The sequence below is a fragment of the Hevea brasiliensis genome, chromosome 2 (genome assembly GCF_030052815.1).
Source record: "Hevea brasiliensis isolate MT/VB/25A 57/8 chromosome 2, ASM3005281v1, whole genome shotgun sequence".
Taxonomy (NCBI): domain Eukaryota; kingdom Viridiplantae; phylum Streptophyta; class Magnoliopsida; order Malpighiales; family Euphorbiaceae; genus Hevea; species Hevea brasiliensis.
In genome coordinates this window covers 1,016,031-1,041,064 of record NC_079494.1, presented here as the reverse complement: position 1 = coordinate 1,041,064, position 25,034 = coordinate 1,016,031, and the positions used below count along the sequence as shown (strand labels likewise).

The 25,034-nt window shown below is 33.1% G+C and overlaps 1 protein-coding gene and 1 pseudogene across 1 annotated transcript; one reads left to right on the top strand and one right to left on the bottom strand.

The window, feature by feature from the left end:
• The first annotated feature begins 19,960 nt into the window (after positions 1-19,960).
• LOC131171329 (uncharacterized) lies at positions 19,961-22,062 on the top strand (annotated as a pseudogene).
• Positions 22,063-22,393: 331 nt separating this feature from the next.
• LOC110662923 (pentatricopeptide repeat-containing protein At2g01860) lies at positions 22,394-24,438 on the bottom strand. The gene has a single exon (XM_021822093.2). The coding sequence runs from the start codon at positions 24,082-24,084 to the stop codon at positions 22,546-22,548; it is 1,539 nt and encodes a 512-aa protein (XP_021677785.2). The 5' UTR covers positions 24,085-24,438; the 3' UTR covers positions 22,394-22,545.
• Between the last annotated feature and the right edge of the window lie 596 nt (positions 24,439-25,034).

Genomic DNA, 25,034 nt, shown 5'->3' with positions numbered 1-25,034 from the left:
ACGACAAAGCAATCTACAACCCCACTAATCGAAATCAATGAGGGAGGTGGCTAGCTAGCTAATGAGTAATCATCCGATCTATAACCTCAACTGATAAACCAGAGAGGGAGGAAAGATAACCGATCTCACTCCATAAATGGAGGAGGAATAATAAGATACTGTCATGCTAAGTGTGAATCAAAAATCAATTTCAAACATTTTATTCAAATGATTCGTGAGAAATCCAATAAATTTTTAAAGTCATAATTTCATTCACAAGATGGCAACACAATTCATAATTAACTTCAATTTTTCATAAATCACACTAAATCAATTTTTCAATGACAAAAGGCTCAAATAAGGTTTACTGTGCATAAACCTGACGTGAGTCGCCTCTAGGCCTTAACTCAGTCTCTCAGAGCTTTCAAGTCTTTTTCAGATGAAACACACAGTTTCACAGTGTTTCAGTACCATAACTTAGCATAAATTCAAAAATAAATTTAACTTCACTTTTACCTAGCTCTAACGTGCTAAATTCGACGTTCTCGAAATTTTTGTGTTTCGGGTTACTATTCACTACACTATTCAAGTCAAATTGTTGACTTTCTAAGGCTTAATAGGTATGAGAATTTCAACTTCACCCACATACCACATTTTGGTCACCAAACTTGTTGGTTTTGGTCATTTTCTCAACACTCAAGTCTTTTAGGCAAAATTGTCAATTTTCAGTTTTTGGTGTCTCGGTTGCACTGTTCCATTGGTCATTTTACTATTAGAATTTGGCAAAACTTACTTCATAGAAAATGTTCCTTATTGTCTTAAGTTTATTCTCTTTTTTGAATCACTCCAATTGGAGTTTTGTAGCTCAAGTTATATGCAATTTACGTTTACTATTAATGCTGCAGAATTTAGTTATACAGATTTATTGCTCCAACTTTATTCAGCAATTTGATCAAGTTAAGTCCATAATTTGATCTAATTTTCTTCATATGAAATGTTCTACTATGTCTTAGGTTTCCATCAGTTCAAGAATCACCTAAATCAGAGTTTTCTAGAGAGAGTTATAGCCATTGAGACTTTACTGTTCATATGGTAATTCTGCAGTTCTGCAGATTCAGTGACTCAACTTTGCTCAATAATTTGATTGGGTTAATGGCATAATTTGAATTTATATTCCTTATAAAAATTTTAGGTCTATATCTCATCTAATTACTAGTAAAATTTCAGGTCATTTTGACCTGCCTAGCTCGAGTTATGACTAAATGAACAAACACTGTTCATTTGGTCAGTTTGTGCAGGGCAGCCTGCAATTTTTCAATTTTAGTCAATTTGTTCACTAGGTTTTAGTCACTTTTTGAGCATGCTTCCTAAATAAAAATTGTGTCATTTAGTGCCTATTTTCATTCCCAATTGGTCTCATACCAATTTGACTTGTAAAATTCCATTTTTGGTCCCTCAAAGTTGACTTTTGGTCATGTTTCATAACCAATCCGAATTTGGCTTTGATTTAAACACTTCTAACACACTTAATTAGGTCACAAATGACCATTTGTTCCCTTAAACTGTGTCAAAGACATCATTTAGCACTTCTTCACATTTTTTGTCTTTAAACCCTAATGTTTAAAACCCTAATTCATGTCACTTGTTGCATTTAGCTAATTAAACACTTATAAACATACTCCCTTAACTCAATTAAGCTTCCAAACATGTTTAGCTCAAACAATTTTATACTTTGTCCAACCAAACCCTAGCTGTCCAAAATTCTATATAATCCCTCAACAAGTTTTCTTTCCATTTTAAGTTTATCTACAAGTAATTCAAGCTAAAAAATGCAACAATTAAACTAACTTCACATCTTAAATCACTAACCTTGTTAGGTGTCTTTGAGCTTTCCTTTTTTTTTTTTTTCCCCTTTTCTTTGATGACCAATCTCCTTCCCAAGTGACTAGAACAAGTTTTTATGAAGTTTCTATGGAAGCTATTGAGGTTTAATGAAAGATTGTAAGCTTGAGTGCAAGCTTTAATGGAGTTTGAGAGAGAGAGCTAAGGGAGAGGGAAGTGGGGCGGCAAACAAGGTGAGGAAGAAGACCAATATTTTTTTTTCTTTTCTTTTATTTTGTCTTTTATCTCTTTAGGAAGACCAAAAATCCAAATAAGTAAATAATTTAATTATATTATTTATGGTATCATGCATGATGTCATCACCTTTTTTATTTTTTCATTTTTTTTTAATTTTTCTATTAGTTCTTTAATTTAATTCTCGATTCCGAAATTTTCTTTTCTATGATTTTATTTGACAGTTAGGTCAGGAGTCAGCTCTCGGGGTCAATTGACCAAATTGTCCCTCGTCGGTTCATCTCGGTTTGCAAATAATTCAGTATTTCTTTCGGCTCCCTGACCTAATTATTTGACTGGCTTAATAGTTCTTTTTCGTGATTTTTTTTTCCACTGTATTCATAAGGGTCCTAAGGACCGCGGCGTCACATTTTACGGTTCGAAATTTGAGTTTAAAATGACTTCGCAGTCCTTCCCGAGAAGGTCACCCATCGCTGTGACTCTCGGCTCGTTTAACTTCTTATATTCTGTTTTTCTTATTCATACTTAACTAATTTGTAATTACTAATTATTTGTATTTATGGCTTCTTTAGCTGTCTTAAGTGTGATTCTAATCCTCTTAATTGTCCGGACCGATAATGGTCACCAGCACAGTGAAATATACTAGGCTATACAAATAGGGGTGTTACACATCAATGTGCAATTGAAGCTAGATTGAACTTAATTAAAATGGGTTAGTTTAAAAGTTTTGCTTATTTTAAAATCTTTTTTATGTTCTAAGCTTGCCCATTGGAATTTATTCTTTACGTATGGGAGAAAAAATTAAAAAAAAAAAAGAACAATAAATTTGGAATATGATTATGATATAGGCAGATGGTGGCATGTGTAGATGATGCACATATGCATAAACTTTCCTTAGTCTTTGTGCTTCTTTAGTTATAATTCTACTTTTGAGATGGAATTATGAATTCTATTTTTTTTTTCAAATTTTTTTTTTAATCTCATATATTAGACTGCTTAATTATTATAATGTTTTCAAATTAAATTCACATGAATTAATTATTTAATTACTGTAATGTTTTTCAAATTAAATTTAAACATGATTAATATATTAAATTTTAATACTCAAAATGGTTACAAGTCCAATTAAAATTAATCACAAATATTCTTACCATCTTAAATGAATTATATATATAATTAATAATTTATAATTTAAAATTAATATATATATATTTACATTTGATTAATAACTTATATAAATATATTTGAGTTATAGATAATAAAAAATAATTTAATTTAAATATTAATTTACAAATATGAACTCATCATAAATTAATAATGAATTACTTGAATTTATTTCATTAAAATTAAATTGAATTGAATCGAATATACAAACATAATTAATTAGTTGTTTATTTAAATTTAATATATTAAGGTAAATATTATATTTTTTATGGCTTAATAAATTCAAAATCAAATTTATAAAAATAATAAATTATATTACACTTAATTAGAAAAGGATGATCTCGTTTAGAAATGAATTTTTTTTATTTGGGTTAAATATACAGAAAAAATAAAATTTCATAAAAAATTTATAAAATGGTATTATTTAATTTATATTATTAAATTAACTTTTTAAAAAAGTAAGATATTAAGGAGAATTAGCTTATTTATTTTATTTTATTTTTTAATAGGGACGGAAATTTATCTGAACCTAACAAAGCCAAATTAAGAGAGGAGATTTCACATCGGCTAGCAGTTGAGAGAAAGTAGAGAGCACACGTGTTTTACGGTTCGTGGGCCACAGAGTAGTCCAGAGGCAGGGGAAGCTTCTGATTTGTGTTTTTTTAGCATTTTTTAAATTTGTTTGATACTGAGATTCTGATGTTAAAATTTTTATAATTATAATATATCATGAATTATATTTTTAATATTTTTTAATTAATATATTTAAAAAAAATATTTTAATAATAATTTTGTGATATTGTTAAAATTATTATTATAAAAAAATATTTTAAGTAAATTTAAAATTAATTAAATATAAATTTAAACACAGTGATTTTCACATGCAAGGAATGTGTTACAGTTAAGGGCATGTGGATTTATTTAATTCACATAACTAAAACGTTAATAGATATATAAATGTCAAATGACTGATTAGCTTCTTAATCATTATTTATCTTTGTTTACTCTAAGATTAGGCATGAACAATCCGTAATTAAAATAGTATTACACGTGTGGACCTCTGATTGGGACTGTACTCTGCTTTCCGAGAGATTATTCTTTTAAATATTGTTAAAACAAATAATTTAAAAAATTATTTCGCTAATTTAAAATTATTACATTTTATTTTAAAATAATTATTTATAGCTTATAACTAATATATTTAAGATAATATTTTTTTTCTATAACAGCAATTTAAATAATAATAATATGAAATAAATAATATATTTTTTTATTTTAAAATGAGATTTTCAAATATTTTCATCAGTTTCTTGTTGGAGTAACATATTCTAATTCATTATGGCTTTCCCATAGGTACCTTCGTTTTGGTGCATTGAGATTCAACTCTTAATTGAAAGTAGAGGTGTACATGAAATCGTTCAAATCGATGAAATCAATTAACTTGTACTAATTCAACTTAATTTTTATGGTTTTCATTTGAATTAAAATTAATATATTTTATTTGGTTTCAATTTTAAAAATTATTAAACCGATACGGCCCGAATCGATGTTTATTAAAGATGTTGACCCCACAAGCTCAAAGGAGCATAGATTTTGATGATACCAAAACTCAACTAAAATCAAACTAACATTGTTTTAAGTGTTGTGCATCTCAAAGAAAAAGACACAAGGATTTCATGATGGATTCGTGCTTCTGAAGAAAGGATGACAGTCTAAGGATAACACAGGACGAATTAAAGGAGATGAAAGAATAAAAGATTACCTTCTAAGGCTGCATTGAAAATCAGAATTGAAGGTACATATAGTATAGAAGTTAAGTTTTATTTTTAGAATTACTTGTGAAAAGAATTGAGGAGCAAAAGTCAATGATGCTTATTTTCAATCCCTCAAAAGATTTTTCTTTTAAATATCATTATTGGCCTAAAAACTATTTGACTATGATTTGGTGTAAAGTTTTATAGCTTTGAAAATTATGTAGAAAAGTTTTCCTGGTATGCTAACTGGTTTGCTACTTATTTTAGTATGCTAACTGATTTGCTATTTTCTCAAATATGCTAACTGTCTCAACTCTGCACAACATCGCAGAAAACGACAAAATAACGACTATTTTCTTGAAATTCGTAATTGTAATGTTCAAATGAGTTTCCAAACGGTAAAAAACGTTCCAAAGCTATAAATACACCTACCTTTGGCCATTTTGCACTTAATGAAAGTCTCTCCACTGTTCAAAATCATAAAAGCTTTCATTCTAAGTGCTCAAAGTGTTTTTATTGCTCATCATTGGGTTATTTACTCAACTCTTCTTTATAGATTCTGTTGTATTGAGTGAGAGTGAGTTTTAAACACATTATTATCATTTATGAGAGGTCATTCAAGCACCTATTGAAGCTTGATTGTGAAAAAGTGTTTGGGATAACACTTGGTAGAAGTGTGAAGCTACTTGTAAAAGCTTTGGTGAGAAGATTTGTAAAGGGCTTTTGTCTCTTACCTTTAAAAGAGAAGAATAGTGAAGTGAAGACTCAAAGTGGGATCTTTGAGAGAGTGGATGTGGGCTAGTTGAGCCGAACCACTATAAAAATTTCAGTATTCATTTTCTCAACCCTTGCTCTTTACATTTATGCATTTTAACTTTATGATTGATATGTTTTTGCTGATATGAAAGTTGAGGCCATTTGCTGTTAATCTTGCTGCAATATGAGAAAATCAATTTACTGCTAAATCTGCTGATATCTGATATAATCTGCTTGTTGTTTGATCTGCTGTCAGTTAGTATATCTGGTATACTGCTCTGGTTGTTGTGTTAAAAACTTATCCAGATTACTGATATCTCTGCTGAATGCTGATATAATTTGTTAGAACAGTATACTGATTGCATATAGCTTAACTTTGAATCAACTTGTCAATAGAGCTGTATTGTTCATTTTTCACATTAGTCAATTTAGTTGAACCTAGCTGCAATTTTCAAAGGTTTTGAGCAAGAACCGAAAATTGTTTTTAAAGTCCAATTCACCCCCCCTTGGACATATTTTGTGACATCAATTTGGTATCAGAGCTTGTCTTTCTTGCTTGAGGATTAAACCCCTTAGAGTGATCCATACACATGGCTAGTTCATCTAGAAACTCAGCTGGTATACATGCCCCCTTAGCTGAAGGTTATTCCATCACTAAACCACCACTTTTTAATGGCACAAATTACTCTTTTTGGAAAACTAGAATGAGAAATTTTATACAATCTGTTGACATTGATGCTTGGAGGATAATTAAAGATGGTCCTTATATTCCTTATAAAACCAGTGAAGGAACTGTACAAATTCCTAAAGCTGAAGTTGAATTTGATGATAATGATTGGAAGAAAATTTCTACAAATGCCAAGGCTATTAACATTCTTCATTGTGCTCTTGATATTAATGAGTATAATCGTATTTCAGGATGTCAAACTGCAAAAGAAATTTGGGACAAACTAGAAGTCACATATGAAGGAACTGATGTGGTGAAAGAGTCAAAGGCAAACCTCCTCATCCGTGATTATGAGTTATTTGAGATGAAACCTGGTGAAACTATTGCTGAAATGAGTACCAGATTTACAGATCTTGTCAATCTTCTTAAAGCTCTTGGAAAAAGATTTGAGGAACAAGAACTTGTAAAGAAAATTCTGAGGTCTCTTCCAAAGTCATGGGAAGCAAAGACTACTGTTATTCAAGATACCAAGGATTTCAGAAAATACACCTATGATGAGCTAATTGGTTCTCTCATTGCACATGAGATGATCTATAAGAAATATGAGAAAGAAGGTGATCAAAAGAAAAAGAAGGGTATAGCCTTCATATCCGAAAAGGTACATGAGAAAAAGAAAAGTGTTGCTCTTAAAGTTAGTTCAAGTGATGATTCAAGTGCTTCAAGTGATGATGATGAAGATATGGCTATGATAGTCAAAAGATTCAAAAGAGCATTTAGAAAAGGTGGAAGCAAATACAAGAAGTTCACAAAGAAATATGCTCCAAAGACTCCAAATCATCCAAGTGAAATAGTTTGTTATGAGTGTAACAAACCAGGCCACATTAAGCCAAAGTGTCTTACATTGAAGAAGAAAAACAAGTTTAGAAAGGATAAAAGTAAAAAGGCTATGGCAGCAACATGGAGTGATAGTGACTCTTCATCAAATGATGAAACAAGTGACAAAGAAGTTGCAAACACTTGTATGATGGCAATTGAAGAAAAAGGTGAAAGCTCACACATCGAAGATAGTGAAAATGAGGTAAATCTTGAACTTTCTAATGTTGATGAATTAGAACTTGCATTTGTGAAGACATATGATAAATATAGAACTTTTAAAAAGAAATGCAAAATTTTTGTAACACCCCCGTTGCATAGCCTGGTATATTTCACTGTTCCGGTGACCGGTGTCGGTCCGGACAATTAATGGGATTAGGGCCACACTTAAGACAACTTGAGAAGCCATAAACACAAATAATTAGTAATGTTCAATTAGTTAAGTATAAATAAGAAAAGACAGAACATAAGAGGTTAAACGAGCCGAGAGTCACAGCGATGAGTGACCTCCTCGGGAACGACTGCGAAGTCATTTTAAACTCAAATTTCGAACCGTAAAAAGTGACGCTGCGGTCCTTAGGACTCTTATAAACACATTGGAAAAGAGAAAATCACGAAAAAGAACTGTTAAGTCAGTCAAATAATTAGGTCAGGGAGCCGGAAGAAATATTGGATTATTTGCAAACCGGGATGAACCGGCGAGGGGCGATTTGGTCAATTGACCCCGAGAGCTGACTCCTGACCTAACTGTCCAATAAAATCGGAGAAAAGAAAATTTCGGAATCGGGAATTAAATTAAAGAACTAATAGAAAAATAAATAAAAAAAAGAAGAAAAAAGAAAAGTAGAAAAAGGTAGTGACATCATCAAGATGATATCACTTATGAGGTCACAAATAAAATTTATTTATTTGATAATTTGACTAAGTCAATTAAGAGATAAATATCTAAAATAAAGAAACAAAATTCATTTTTCTTCTTCCTTCTTCAAGCTAGCCGAACCCCTCACTCTTCCTCCTCCATGAATTCCACCATTAAAGAGTTATTTAACCTTGAATAACTTAATGTCCTTTCACTAAAATTAACCCTAAACCCTAGAAAACTTCTAAAATTCCATAGAAAGGAAGAATAGAGGAAAGAAAAAAAAAAAGAAGTGTGAAGTGGAACAAAAAGTGAAGATCAAAGGCTTCACCTAAGGTGGGTATTCTAACCTTCAATTCCTATTTTTTTTAGTGCATGTTTGTTACTTAAATGAACTTGGAAATTAAGGAAATGAAATAAAAACATGGGTAGAGGACCAAAGTGAAATTTCGGTCTGTTGAAGAGGGGACATCAATGGCATGGCTTGATTGACTTGGATAGGAATATGAACCTTAATGAGTTAATTGATGATAGTTAAAGGCATTGAAATGGTTAAATGCATGAAATTGATGAGTTAGGGTTTGAATGTTAGGGTTTGTGAACCAAAATTTGGAGAAATGCATAAATGGCATGTTTGACCTATTGTGAAATGAAATAATGGTCAATTATGACCAAATAAGTTGTGTGGGAATTGTTGGAATGAAAACCAAATTCGTAGGTCCAATGGTCATGCTGCTGGCAGCATGACCAAACCCACTTTGAAGGACCAAAACTCAAATTTTACAAGTCCAATTGATATGCCACAAATTGGGGATGAAAATAGACATAAAAGAGCACAATTTTCATTAAGGAACCATGCCCAAAAACTGACCAAAACTGGGTGAAACAATTGACCAAAGTGAAATGAGAGCAGTGCCATCGCACTAAATCGACAAATGAACAGTAACTATTCATTTGGTCATAACTCGAGTTAGACAGGTCAAATTGACCTGAAATTTGGCCAGGGGTTAGAGGAGATATAGATCTAAAACTTTCATGAAGAACATCACCCAAAATTATGCCATTAACCCATTCAAATTATTGAGCAAAGTTAAGTTACCAAACCTGCAACTCTGCAGATTTTCATTTGAGCAGTAATGTTTGGATGGCTATAACTCTCTCTAGGAAACTCGGATTTAGGCGATTCTTGAACCGATGGAAACCTAAGACATAGTAGAACATTTCATATGAAGAAAGTTAGACCAAATTATGAACTTAACTTGATCAAATTACTGACCAAAGTTGGATCAAAATTTGCCAGAACCCAAGATACGGTATGAGCGATTGCGTGAACAGTAAACTTATTTTGGCCATAACTTGAGCTACAAAACTCCGATTGAGGTGATCCAAAAATGAGATTACACTTAAGACAATAAGAAACATTTTCTATGGAGGAAGTTTTGTCAAATTCCAATAGTAGATCGACCAATGGAACAGTGCAACTTCGGAGCACCAAAATCGAAAATTGGCAATTTTGTTAAAATGACCTAAGCTTTGAGAAAATGACCAAAACCAACAAGTTTAATGACCAAAATGTGGTATGTGGGTGAAGTTGGAGTTCCCATACCTATTAATCCTTAAAAAGTCAACAATTTGACTTGAATAGTGTAGTGAATAGTAACCCGAAACACAAAAACTTTGAGAACGTAGAATTTAACGCAATAGAGCTAGTTAAAGTGAAGTTAAATTTATTTTTGGACTTATGTTAAGTTATGGTACTGAAACACTATGAAATTGTGTGTTTCAGCTGAAAAAGACTTGAAAGCTCGGAGAGACTGAGTCAAGGCCTAGAGGCGACTCCAGTCAGGTTTGTGCACAATAAATTTATGTAATTGTTTTCCAATTGAAAATTTGAATTGCTATACTTTATGAAATCGCTGTGTTATTTATGAATTGTGTTGCCACTTTGTGACTACAAAAATGACTTTGAAAATTGTTTGGGATCTCTCATAAATTATTAAAAATAATTGTTTTAAATTGATTTTGGGTTCACACTTAGCATGACAGTACCACATTTCCTCCTCCATTTATGGGGTTGAGATCGTTTATTTTCCTCCCTCTCTGGCTTGCCAGTTGAGGTTGTAGATCGGATGAGTACTCATTAGCTAGCTAGCCACCTCCCTCATTGATTTCGATTAATGGGGTTGTAGATTGCTTTGTCGTGGTGTACAACACGGTATTGATTGGAAATTTTGTGTCATGACTTAAGTTGTGTATGACTTTGGCAACACTGTGTTTATGAAATTGTTTGACTAAACTGTGTTTAATAGATTATTTGACAAAATGGTGTTATGATGAACTTTGATCATTATTGAAATGTGATTGAGAAACATTTGAATTGTGTTTGGCAATGAATGATTTATTTATTGCATTTTAAATTTTTATTGTGCACCACTGAGTATTTTTATACTCAGCGATGGCTTATTTTGCTGTCGCAGATAAGAGCAAGGAAAAAGCAGTAGAGTGAGCTGCGATTAAATCGAGGATTACATTGATCTTTTGTACGGGTATTATTTTATGCCCTTGTAGATAAATTTTGATGTAAATATGGAAATGTTGTATGTATCAATATAAAGTCGAGCAGTTGTAAATAAATTGTAATAATATTATTTTGGATTTTCTATTGTAAATTAATATTTGTACATATGAATTTCCTGCTTTATGTTTTGTGAATGGAATCATTAAATATTCTGAGTTGACAAATTTGATTTGGATTGTGGAACTGTTTTGGAATGAATTGATTTGAGTTGAATTGTGAAATTATTTGAAGTGCCTTGTATTGAGTTGATTTGAGAATTATTGGTGGTTGGGAGTTGTGAAATATTTTTGGAAGTGCTTTTTACAGGTCTTCGAAGAACTGGTTTCTCAAAATACAGAGGGAACTCTGTCAAAATTTTTATAAAAATTGCGGCAAAATTAAAATGGACAAAAATTTTTACTAGTATTTAAACTTTGAATAAATGGTTTTTAATTCCTACCAAAATGCTCACCACTTCCAAAATGTAAGAAAATTGTTTTAAAATCCCTTGTAGGGTACTTAATGAGTTATCGGTAGGTGAAGTTCGGTAGTTCATTAAGTATTCTACGGGATCATGTTATGCCTTACGGAGGGGTAAGGTGTGACAATTTTGATTCATGAAAATTGTGCTTTAAAATCAGAAAATATTTCCTTGAGTATGGCTTCAAAGGAAAATGAATTTTAGAAATCTCAAATAAAATTATTTAAGGAAGTTAATGATGAGCTTCAAAGATCAAAAGAAGTGTGTGAACAACTTATTGAGAAAAACAGAATTCTTGAGGCAAATGTTGAGTCTTTGACAAGAGATTTAACTAAATTTATATAAGGAAAAGAAACACTTGATATACTTCTTGGGAATCAAAGATCCACAAATGAAAAATTTGGAATTGGTTATGATTGATTTATGAAGTATGGAAAATACAAACAGTTTTTTGTTAAAGCTACATCCTTTTCTCAACCAAGTATTACATGCTTTTATTGTAATCATAGATGTCATATGATTAATGCTTGTCCTATTAGGAAATGAACCTTTAAGGCAAAGAAAGTATGGGTGCCTAAAGGAACCCTACCTAATGTTACTAACACTCAAGGACCCAAACTTGCTTGGGTACCTAAGAACAGTTAACTGATTTCAGGTCTGCCTAAGGAGCATGCTGGAAACAGAACATTGGTACATTGATAGTGGCTGCTCTAGGCACATGACAGGAAATAAAGGCAAGTTTTCCTCTCTTACTTTGAAAGAAGAAGGTTATGTCAAATTTGGTGATAAAAGTAAAGCTAAAATTATTGGATGTGGAACTATTGGTAAAAATCCTTGCATTGAGAATGTTGCATTAGTACAAGGATTAAAGTATAATCTTTTAAGTGTTAGTCAACTATGTGATAATGGTTTTAAAGTCATTTTTACTTCTACACATTGTGAGATTCATGGAAATAATGTTATGTTTGCTGGTGCTAGAATAGATAATATTTACCTACTTGATTTAACAAGTCTTGAAGAAAATTGTGAAACATGCTTTATGACTTCAGATGATAGTGCATGGTTATGGCATAGAAAATTAGGACATGCTAGCATGAGTACACTTGCTAAACTCTCTAGAAGAAACCTTGTTAGAGAACTTCCAAAGCTAAGATTTGAAAAAGAATTTCAATGCAAAGCTTGTGCACTTGGTAAGCATACAAAATCATCTTTTAAATAAAAAAACGTTGTAACTATGTCTAGACCATTGGAATTATTACATCTTGATCTTTTTGGTCCAATCACACCTAGAAGTCTAGGAGGCAAGGCATATACATTTGTAATTGTTGATGATTTTTCAAGATTCACATGGACTTTCTTTCTTGCTCATAAAGATGAAACCTTTGATATATTTGAAGCTTCTTGCAAAAGAACTCAAAATGAAAAAGGATACTGCATTACATCTTTGAGGAGTGATCATGGAAAAGAATTTGAAAATAATTTGTTTGAAAATTTCTGCTCTCAAAATGGTATTTATCATACATTTTCAGCTCCTAGAACTCTACAACAAAATGGAGTTGTTGAAAGGAAAAATAGATCTTTGCAAGAAATGGCAAAAACAATGCTGAATGAAAATAGTTTACCAAAATATTTCTGGGCAGAAGCTGTAAATACAGCATGCTACATTTTGAACAGAGTTTCCATTAGAGCTATTTTAAAGAAAACTCCTTATGAACTATGGAAAGGAAGAAAATCCAATATTGCATATTTTCATGTCTTTGGTTGCAAATGTTACATTTTGAATAACAAAGACAGCAATCTTAAGAAATTCGATGCTAAATCTTGTGAAGGAATATTTTTAGGCTATTCAACAAATAGCAAAGCATATAGGATTTTCAATAGAAAAACATTGACCATGGAAGAATCAATGCATATACTTTTTGATGATGCTAACACTTCCTTGCAAAGGAAAGATTCTTGTGATGATGAAATTGAGCAGATTCTAAATTCAAAGAATTCAAATAAAGATGAGCTTGATTCAAAAGAACTAGTGGAGGATGATCAAAATGACAAAGAAGAAGAACTATCTTGCTCCACAAATGTTGAAATTCAAGATGACTCCCAACCAAATGTGGAAGAACTACAAATTGAGGAACCTCAACATCAAGATATTCCACAAGAATGGAGGTACCATAGAAATCATTCCAAAGATGACATTCTTGATAGTCCATCACAAAGAATGATGACAAGAGCTCAACTTAGAAGATATTTTGGTAATGTTGCTTTTGTTTCTCAATTTGAACCCAAAACATATGATGATGCTCAAAATGATGAAAATTAGCTTTTTGCTATGCAAGAGGAATTAAATCAATTTGAAAGAAACAAAGTGTGGACACTTGTTCCTAAACCTAAAAAGCATTCTATTATTGAAACTAAATGGGTATTTAGGAATAAGATGGATGAAAAAGGACATGTAGTTAGAAATAAAGCTAGACTAGTAGCTCAAGGATACAACCAAGAGGAAGGTATTGATTTTGATGAAACCTTTGCTCCGGTTGCTAGAATTGAAGCTATTAGAATGTTGTGTGCATTTGCATGTTTTAAGAATTTCATGCTTTATCAAATGGATGTTAAAAGTGCATTCTTAAATGGATACATTGATGAAGAAGTTTATGTAGCTCAACCTCCTGGTTTTGAAGACCCTCACTTTCCAAATCATGTTTACAAGCTTACTAAAGCTCTCTATGGTTTAAAGCAAGCTCCTAGAGCATGGTATGAGAGACTTAGTAAATTTTGCTTCAAAATGATTTTAAAAGAGGAAAAGTGGATACTACTCTTTTCATTAAGAAACTAGGAAAAGACATGCTTATTGTGCAAATCTATGTAGATGATATTATTTTTGGTGCTACCAACCATTCTCTTTGTAAGAAATTTTCCAATATGATGAAAAGTGAATTTGAAATGAGTATGATGGGTGAACTTACTTTCTTCCTTGGATTGCAAATTAAACAAATGAGAGATGGAATTTTTATAAATCAGTCTAAGTACATAAAGGATATGCTAAAGAAGTTCAAAATGGAGGATATGAAAAGTATCGGAACTCCCATGAGCTCAACAGTTAAATTGGAGAAAGATGAAAAAGGTAAAGAGGTAGATAACAAACTTTATAGAGGTATGATTGGTTCTTTACTTTACTTGACAGCATCTAGACCAGATATTCATTTCAGTGTATGTTTATGTGCAAGATTTCAATCATGTCCAAAAGAATCTCATCTTGTAGCAGTTAAGAGAATTTTTAAGTACCTCATTGGCACTCACAACATTGGCTTATGGTATCCAAAATGTGAATCATTTGATTTTATTGGTTATAGTGATTCAGATTTTGCTGGTAGTAGATTGGACAGAAAAAGCACTTCTGGAACTTGTCAATTTCTAGGTCATGCATTAGTTTCATGGCACAGTAAAAAGCAAACTTCTGTTGCACTTTCTACTGCAGAAGCTGAATATATTGCAGCTGGAAGTTGTGTTGCACAGATTTTGTGGATGAAACAACAGCTTGAAGATTTTGAAATTAAATTTGATCACATTCCCATAAGATGTGACAATACTAGTGCTATAAACCTATCAAAAAATCCTGTTCAACACTCTAGAAGCAAGCATATTGAAATTAGACATCATTTTATTAGGGATCATGTTCAGAATGGTGATATTCAAATTGAATTTGTCCCTTCTGAAAAACAGCTTGCTGATATTTTTACAAAGCCACTTAATGAGGAAATTTTCTGCAAAATAAGAAGAGAACTTGGTATGATTGATGCTCTTGATTAAGTTTTGATGCATTCTCATGTTTCTATATGAAAATGAAGTGATATATATTGGTTTGTTGTGTTAAAAATGCATTCTGATATTTCTGGTGCAAGTTGAAAAATTCTGGGTCTTATCAGATATGAACAGTATTCTGCAGAATTTGATCACAGTGGCATACTAGTCTGTTTGCTAATTTTCGTGATTGCTAAACGCTTTACCACTGCTCCTAACTTTTCGTTGGCAAACTGGAAGTCAGATTTGATTGTACTTAAACTCTAAAAGTATTCTTATTTTCGAGCGCCTATTCTGCATGTTTAAAGAGCATATTACTTAAATACCCCTCTATCTAGAGCATTGCATCTCTATGTGATCTAAGGGCAAAATAGAATTTTAACATATAAACTAGCGCGGGACTCAAAATTTTTTTTCTGAACCATCAATCTTCTCACTACTTCTCCACTGATACACGGTACCCATTCTCTGCAAATGTCTCCATTTATGTCTTTTCAGTTTTAAAATTCAAAACTCCTTCTCTTTTCCGTCGCATCGCCTCCCAAAACCCGAACGGATGCATTTTCTTTCCACTTGCAACCATTGTCTCCCTTCATCGTTCTTAAATATTTCCGAAACCCATTGGCTGTGAATTGATTAAATCGATTGTTTCAAGTTAGAAAATCCCCAAAATTTTTTCATTTCTGTTATTTGTCTAAATCTGCCGAAAGAAACCATTTCTTGTTGGATTAGTTTTTTTTTGGTTTTTGACGCTCTTGGTAACGATTCGCACTCTCTGTCTCTGCAAATCTCAGTTTTCACTGTCCTTTCGGCCTAATTTTCTTCTGGGTTGATCATGGCGCGGGAAAAAGGAAAAGGCAAAGCAAAAATCCCCACATATTCATCATCTTCGGACTCCACTGACGCAAGTGTTCCTGCATCTCCTCCTCCACAAAAAGATGTTCCTATGGTAATTGGAAAATCAAAAGAAACGCCCAAGAAAAGAACCAGTGAGCCTGTCCAAGAAAAAGGAACAAAAAAAAAAGACTTCAAAAGCTCCAGTTGTGCATATGGAAAGGGCCATTCATGAACCCAGGTATATCCACTGGCCTGCTTTTACTGAAGTTTCTGTTCCTTTACAATCCTTGTTTGAATATCAAAAATGGGACAAATTGTGCTCTGACACTGAAGGAGTATATGTGGACTTAGTTCAAGAATTCTATAAGAATTTAAGGGTTGATGATTCTGACAAAGATGAATCCTTTAAGGTGAAAATGAAAGGGAAAGTCTATGAAGTGACGGTTGATAGATTAGCCAAAGCCCTAGGAATCCCAAACAGTGGGAATAAAATTTGTTCTCACAAAGAAGTTTTTGCTGTTGGTGGATTTAATAAAAGAGATTTTGAGGCTGAAGTATTTAAAGGGGAAGTAAAGGATAAGACTAGCATTACCCATGCTCATCAACACATCAAAATTCTTCATAGTTTTATCGTCTATGTGTTGAATCCTAGAACCGGCAGTCCAAATTATTTAAGTACCCTTGATCTCTGCATAATTTGGCATATTGTGAATCAAATTGAATTTAATCTTGCCTACTTTATGCTGATGCAAATCATGAAATGGAAACCACCTTACAAGCTACCCTATGCCCATCTTCTTAATGGTCTGTTTAGAGACTTTGGGATCCCTTTGGAAACCGAGAAACTTAGGACAAATATGATCCCAATTACAAGTCTGCAAAAAGATGATGATGGCAGAAAACTTAGATTTGAACAAGGTGCTAGTTCCAAGGATAGTGCAAGCGGTACTGTTAATGTTGAAGGAATTCTGGAAGAAGTAAACAACTTGAGGGAATTTGTTGAAATTGAACTTGGAGAGCTACAGAAATTTAGAGGTTTTCAAACTGTTCTTATGAATGCTCTTAATTCTAAAGTTGATGGCACTTTGATGTTAATGTATAAAATTGTGGAAGAATTATTTAAAATCAAAGTTCATCTGGGTATTTCAAGCACTGAAGCTGGAGAAACCAGTAAGGCTGCTACTGGTTCTGTCCCTCAAACAGAGAAAGAAAAAGAAAAAGAGGAAGAGAAAGGAGAAGAGGAAGAATAAGAAACAGAAGAGGAAGGAGAAGAAACAGAAGAGGAAGAAGAAGAAACAGAAGAAGAAGAAGAGAAAGAGGAAGAAAAGGAAGAAGAGGAAGAAGAGGAAGAAGAGGAAACTGAAAAAGATAAAGATGATTCTGATGATGGAAATGGTAATGGAGGCAGCAAAGAAGGAAGTGGGCCGGATATGAGTGACTCAGAATCTGAGGCAGAACCACAGACTCCTGCTTCTGCTGCTCCTGCAAAAGACAAAGCAAAAACAGCTCAAAAGGAACAAAGAAGGAAGCAAAAAGAGGAAACTGGTAAACCATCTGGCAAAAAGGCTAAAACTGGCAAAAAGTTGACAGCAGAATCTGGTACTACTGCTGCAACTGAGTTAGCAGCTGGCCCTGTTATTCCTTTGACACCAGGAACTGCAATGGCTGCTGCAATTCTTCAAACCTTGAGTGATAAACCTGTCAAGCCAAAGAAGTTGAAGATGGCTGCTCCAAAACCAATCAGACGAAGCTCTAGGCTAAAAGGATAAACAACCATTCTGCATGTTTAATGATTGAATTTTGTCCAACAGTCTGTCTCTTAATTTGCTACTTAGTTTGCTACTTTTAGTTTTATTCTGAACTTTAATTAGCTTGCTATATCAGTTACTGTTTTGACTGTTTATTCACTGCACTTAAACTGAATTTTGATTTATACACATGTGCATAATTTCTCCCATGATCTTTTGATGCTGACAAAAAGGGGGAGAAAATGAATGAGTAATCTTGTTGATATAACTTGTGGTTGATATAGTTTGTGATTAGTATATTGTTGATATAACTTTATGGTGTGCATATTGATGATATAACTTGTGAATGATATACAGTTTGTGATTAGTGTGCATATTGTGCATATTTAGTTAGTATATTTAGTCACACTTGACTCCTTAAGAAAATGCTTATGAATATTTCATTGAAATTATTAAGGGGGAGTTATTTGTGATTAATTGTTGATATAAGCACATACATAGGGGGAGTCATTCTCACATATACATTCATACATATACTCACACTTATTAATATTTACATGGTGATTCAATTGAGTTTTGTCATCATCAAAAAGGGGGAGATTGTTGACCCCACAAGCTCAAAGGAGCATAGATTTTGATGATACCAAAACTCAACTAGAATCAAACTAACATTGTTTTAAGTGTTTTGCATCTCAAAGAAAAAGACACAAGGATTTCATGATGGATTCGTGCTTCTGAAGAAAAGATGACAGTCTAAGGATAACACAGGACGAATCAAAGGAGATAAAAGAAGAAAAGGTTACCTTCTAAAGCTGCATTGAAAATCAGAATTGAAGGTACATATAGTATAGAAGTTACATATAGTATAGAAGTTAAGTTTTATTTTTAGAATTACTTGTGAAAAGAATTGAGGAGTAAAAGTCAATGATACTTATTTTCAATCCCTCAAAAGATTTTTCTTTTAAACATCATTATTGGCCTAAAAAGTATTTGACTATGATTTGGTGTAAAGTTTTATAGCTTTGAAAATTATGCAGAAAAGTTTTCCTGGTATGCTAACTGGTTTGCTATTTTCTCAAGTATGCTAACTGTCTCAATTCTGCACAACATCGCAGAAAACGACAAAATAACTGCTATTTTCTTGAAATTCGTAACTGTAACGTTCAAATGAGTTTCCAAACGGTCAAAAACGTTCCAAAGCCATAAATACACCTACCTTTGGCCATTTTGCACTTAATGAAAGTCTCTCCACTGTTCAAAATCATAAAAGCTTTCATTCTAAGTGCTCAAAGTGTTTTTATTGCTCATCATTGGGTTATTTACTCAACTCTTCTTTATAGATTCTGTTGTATTGAGTGAGAGTGAGTTTTAAACACATTATTATCATTTATGAGAGGTCATTCAAGCACCTATTGAAGCTTGATTGTGAAAAAATGTTTGGGATAACACTTGGTAGAAGTGTGAAGCTACTTGTAAAAGCTTTGGTGAGAAGATTTGTAAAGGGCTTTTGTCTCTTGCCTTTAAAAGAGAAGAATAGTGAAGTGAAGACTCAAAGTGGGATCTTTGAGAGAGTGGATATAGGCTAGTTGAGCCGAACCACTATAAAAATTTCAGTGTTCATTTTCTCAACCCTTGCTCTTTACATTTATGCATTTTAACTTTATGATTGATATGTTTTTGTTGATATGAAAGTTGAGGCCATTTGCTGTTAATCTTGCTGCAATCTGAGAAAATCAGTTTACTGCTAAATCTGCTGATATCTGATATAATCTGCTTGTTGTTTGATCTCATCGGTTAGTATATCCGGTATCTCGCTCTGGTTCTTTGTGTTAAAAACTTATCCAGATTACTGATATCTCTGCTGAATGCTGATATAATTTGTTAGAACAGTATACTGATTGCATATAGCCTAACTTTGAATCAACTTGTCAATAGAGCTGTATTGTTCATTTTTCACATTAGTCAATTTAGTTGAACCTAGCTGCAATTTTCAAAGGTTTTGAGCAAGAACCGAAAATTGTTTTTAAAGTCCAATTCACCCCCCTCTTGGACATATTTTGGGACATCAAAAGATAATTTATAAAAACTTATTATCAAGAAATTTAATTTAAAATTAAATGTATTAAATTATATTTTTAATTAATAAATAACAATAACTTTAATTATTTAATTTAATATATGCACGAGCAAGAATTGAGTTATAAAAATCTTAAAAAGTAATGTATGAATTTAAAAAAAATTAAGGAAAAAAAAACACAATTCAAATTATCAAATTGAATCCAATCCATTTTATTATAAAAATCAAAGATATTAGTTTTGTAATTTATTTTATTTGTTCCAATTTCAACACTTTACAAACCAATTTGACCGATTTGATTTGAGTAAATACGTTGGGCCCAATCAGACCGACCCATACACACTCCTCATTGAAACCGTTTTTTGGGATTGGAGCTGAAATGCAGAGCCTCGATTTAGGACGCACCGGACACACTTTAGGTGTTCGTTGCTTCCACGGTAGCCCCAGAATATGGTTTGGTGACTTGTGGCATGACTTGGGGTTGATAATTTTATAAAATATTGCTGACTCTGTGTAAAAATAACAACCAGATTTCATGGGTATATTTAAAATTGGATGGGTTTAACTAAATAAAAAAATATGTTAGATCAAAACTATGGTTGATTTAATTTTTCATTTAATAAATTTGACTCTGCAATCCAGTTTGTAAAGCAGAGAGTTTTATAATTATGGATTAGAATAGCCCATCACCAGTTTGATTAAAAACCAGAGAGACAAAGCTTTAGTTTACCCTTTTTCTCTTTGCAGGTATCCATTTCTCAATGGTCTTTATGATTTATTGTTTGCTAGCTATCATTAGCAGGTATAATTACTCATTATTGCTTAATTATGGTTGCTAGAAGGGAGGTTTTTGGGTTATATACAGTGGGTAGTACAAAGCAGAAAGAATGCAACAGCAATTGATACTTATCCTTCCCTCTCACTGTTCTCCCACCATCAGAATTTTTCTTTATATTTCCGGTTCTGCAGATAAAGCCCAAACACCCAACACTTGATAGAGTTCAACAATGTGCACAGCTGTGTTTATTTGGCAAGTTCACCGTCTCTAACCTTTGCTTCTAATGCAAAACAGAGATGAATATCACAACAGGCAAGTTTCTACATTGATGGGTTTTGAGTTTTCTTTTTGTTTTGTATGATTTTTGAAGTTTTGAAAGTTTTCTTTTTTGATCTGTAGGCTTACAATGCCAGTGGCATGGTGGGACGGGTGTGATATATTGGGAGGGAGAGATGCAGCAGCAGGAGGAACTTGGTTGGCTTGTTCAAGGGCAGGCAGGGTAGCTTTCCTCACAAATGTTTTGGAGCTTCATGCACTCCCTGAGGCAAAGAGCCGAGGAGAACTTCCTGTTCTTTTCTTGGAGGTAGCTAATTGTAAGATTATTATTATTTTTTTTAATAGATAGGCACATTGGCAGTTGAATCTAATTTTATTCTCTGCAACATCACAGAGTCCAAAGAGTCCTAAGGAGTTTGCAGAGGCACTGGTTCAAGAGGCTCATCAGTACAATGGGTTTAACCTGTTACTGGCCAATGTTTCATCCAGAAGCATGGTATATATCTCTAACAGGCCCAAAGATGAACCTATTGTCATTCAAGAGGTTTCTCCTGGTATTCATGTCCTTTCAAATGCCAAGCTCGACTCTCCCTGGCCCAAGGTTAGAATTATACCCTACATTCTGATAAAACTATAAACCATCAACTCAGGAAAGCAGGTATCTCCAATTCCCTAAAGTTTCAATTGATCTTTCTATTCTCATGCAGGCAAAGCGCTTGGAACAGAATTTCAAGGAAGAGCTTGATAAATATGGTGAAGGTGAAATCCCTGCCGAAGAGATCCTAGACAAACTAATGAGAGACAGTTAAAGCTGAACAAAACAGGTCGCCAGGCATTTGTTCCCTCGATTGGGAATACAGTCTAAGCTCCATATTCGTTGAAGTGGAGACTCCACTGGTAAATATGATAGATTTATTCACTTGGAAGGAAGTTGATGGCACTTGTTACTCATAGGTGTCTGTCTGATGTACAGGGATGTTATGGCACAAGAAGCACTATTGGGCTGACAGTAAGAACAAACGGAGAAGTAAGCTTTTATGAAGCCTATCTTGAAAATGATAAGTGGAAGAAGCAGACAGTGAATTATTATATTTCAAAAGCTAAGGTATCTTAATACAGTCTAAGTGATCACCAGAGCCTAATAAGGGATGACTCATCCATTTATCACATGTATGTATGTTCATGCTTGATTGACGTACTCTGTTAATGCAGGTTGGCAGATAAAAATGTGTATTTTAATAATTCTATCAATTAAGCAATCCTATTTATGGAATATCACCACAAACAGTTGTCAAATATGTGTGTGCACAACATCTCTTATGTTTTCCAAACCTCCATAATTTCCACGGGAGGTGAGATACTCTCAACCTACAATAACAGATTGTCATCCCCAGTTCTGTACATTGAATTGGATAAACAAGTTAAATCAGGAACTCAAGAGGAATCATATTTCTAGAGAATCAATAAACACTCTGCAGGCATAAAGTGTTGATAAGAGTTAACGAACTCATTTCATGCACCAACTAGATCACAAAGGAATCATTTCCTATAAGATGTCCAAAGGATTCCACCATTCCTATATAAAAGTTCAGAGTTTTTTTCTCTCTCTCTCTCTCTCTCTCTCTCTCTATGTATTAATGTCTAATCTACAGTCCATTCTGATAATTGCAACAAAGCTTTCGACAAAAAAAAAAAAAAAATTGCAACAAAGCATCAAGAATTTTACTTTTGAATTAACTCAGTTTCTTATTTTCAACAGAAATATATCCATGCGCATTTAAACAGAAACATTTGTTTAAATTTGTAGAAGTGACAATTTCACAGTTCATGCATAGGGACTATTGCTTTTAAAGATCCAAGAACGTTCAGAAACTTAACCTTGTTTCTCTTTCAAGTTGGAATAATTCTGACTTCATTTTTTCATCAAACTTGAATCCTGCCATCTCTGCTTCGTTCCAGATCTCCTTACACTTTGCCACCCTCCCAGAAACCATGTAAACTGTAATCAAGGCCCTATATATGTCATAAGTTGGAGAGAAACCTGCTTCCTTAAGTTTTGAAAAATATCTTACTGCCCTTGAGAGATCATTCAAGGCAACAAACAGCTTGATAACAACGCGGTAAGCAGGAAGATCAAGGACACAATTTGATCCCTCCATTTCCCAAACCACAGTCAATGCCTGCCGGTATTTCTTCTCAGAATAAAAGCTGTGAATCAGAGTAGTGTACATAACAACAGTTGGCTCGCGTCCAGATAGTTGAAACCAATGGAACAGCCTGTTCACTAGCTCAAATTTTTTAAGCCTAATGCAAACTTTCATTATAGCTGTGCAATCCTGATGGCTTAGATTCAAATTCTCTCTTTGCCCAAGCTCGTAAAACAACTGCTCCACAAGCATGTGTTTATCAGGGTTCTTTCCAAGCTCCAGTATAAATTTTGCATATACGCTGGGGTCTAACAATCTTTTGTCCTGCGTGGCGACCGACAGAAGGTTCCAAGCCAGCTTTAAGCTTCTACCTCGAATGAAGCCCCTAATCATTGCTTCAATTACACCCCGACTTGCCAAACTAGTGAACTTCTGTATGTCAAATGGAACTTTCAAGTCTTGATTCCTTGCCAAAACCTCTACAGTGGAAGCCAAAATCCGATCATCAGGGAAAAGTTGGGGTTGTTTCTGAGCCCAACAGAAGGTCTGTAGAGCTCGCTCGGGAAGACCCATATGACCCAACTCTCGAATCGTTAATGACAAGGACCCTTTACGCAAGAAACGAGCACAGTCATCTAGAATTACAGACACATCATCATCTGGATTAAGGCATTTAATTTCCTTGGCTAAACTGACGAGAAAGCTCGGGTTCTTGTAAACTTGCTTGCAAATAGTTGCCCGCGACGAGACCACCCATGGACTAACATTTTTAATGTGCCTTTTCGGAGTGGGAAGTCCCAGAGGTCTCAGTTTGTGAGGAAGTGGAAGCGGTAGAGGTCTTTCTCTATTCAACTTTCCAGGCTTCTGAGGGATCCTCCCTTGAAAAAGAGACGATATTGCTTCAATCTCATCTGATTCCCAAACAATCTCACCATTACGTCCCTCTTTTTCTTCTTCTTGTTCCCGTTCCTCTTCTTCTTCTTCCTCTTTAGCTACATAACCATCATCGTCTAGAATTGAATCCGTTTGCGAGGGGTGGCCATCAGTGGTTGGCGTTTTCAGGAACAAGTTAACCCCAAAATCAGGAGGAAGCTTAGATCGTCGCGGAGACCGAAGGTTTTTGGGTAGCTTCTTTCTGTAGTGTGCTTTTGTATTGGAATGGGCAATCAAAGTTAAAGCTATCTTACTTTTCCTAGAAAAATTACTTCCCAAAGGCACTATTTGATACAGACTCATGGACAAGAATTTACAATCCATTTTCTTCGAAGTGGAAATCAAAAAGGTTGAAACTTTCAGTTCTAAGGCATTCTAACAGAAATTTTGTCGAACATGTGGTGTGCCATTACCTCGCCACTAATCTTAAACCACTTCGATATCCCAACTAGGATGGCTGTGTTCACGTTTTGCCGAGTGCTGACACAGTCGGGGGATGTTAAGGCATGAACCATAAAGTACGTGACTTTTCCAATAGATGAGCTATCTCCCCCATGAAAGCCTATCGGCTCCTGTGCTATCTCGGCCTCTATTATTTTATATCAAGGGATGTGTACGTTCGTGATGGCGAGCCTGGCGACCTGGCCGGGGTGAGCAGTGGCATGCGCGTGAACGATAAAGAGAAGCAATTTCTTTTTTAAATTGCTATTTTATTATAAATTAACCAATTATTTAATTTTATATTTTAAAAATTATATTATTTAGTTTTTTTATTTTTAATTATTAAAATTTTTAATTCTTTCATTAAATTTTAATGCAAATTAAATTACAATTAGTTTCATTATTTTAGTACAATTATCTATTTTTTTATATTTTAAAAAATTTGAAGAATATTTAACTTAACTATTTATATTTAATTTTTTATTTAAAATATATTTTTAAAGTTATAAGTAAATTTAAGAATAAATAATTAATTATTTAATAAAATTATTTAAAAAATATTTAAAAGTAATCTAATTTATTAAAATAATAAAAAATAATATTTCATTGAATATTATGACGGTTAAAATGAAAATTATAAACATAAATTTAAAATAATTAGATAAAATATAAGAGATACTTTATTTATAATTTTTAATTTATTTTAAATAAATTTTTAATTTATAAATTAAATATTAATTTATTTTTTATTTTTTTAATTATAAATAAATTTAATTTATTTATAAGCTAAATCAAACGCTTTTTATCATTTATTCTTTCTTTAAAGTAGTTTC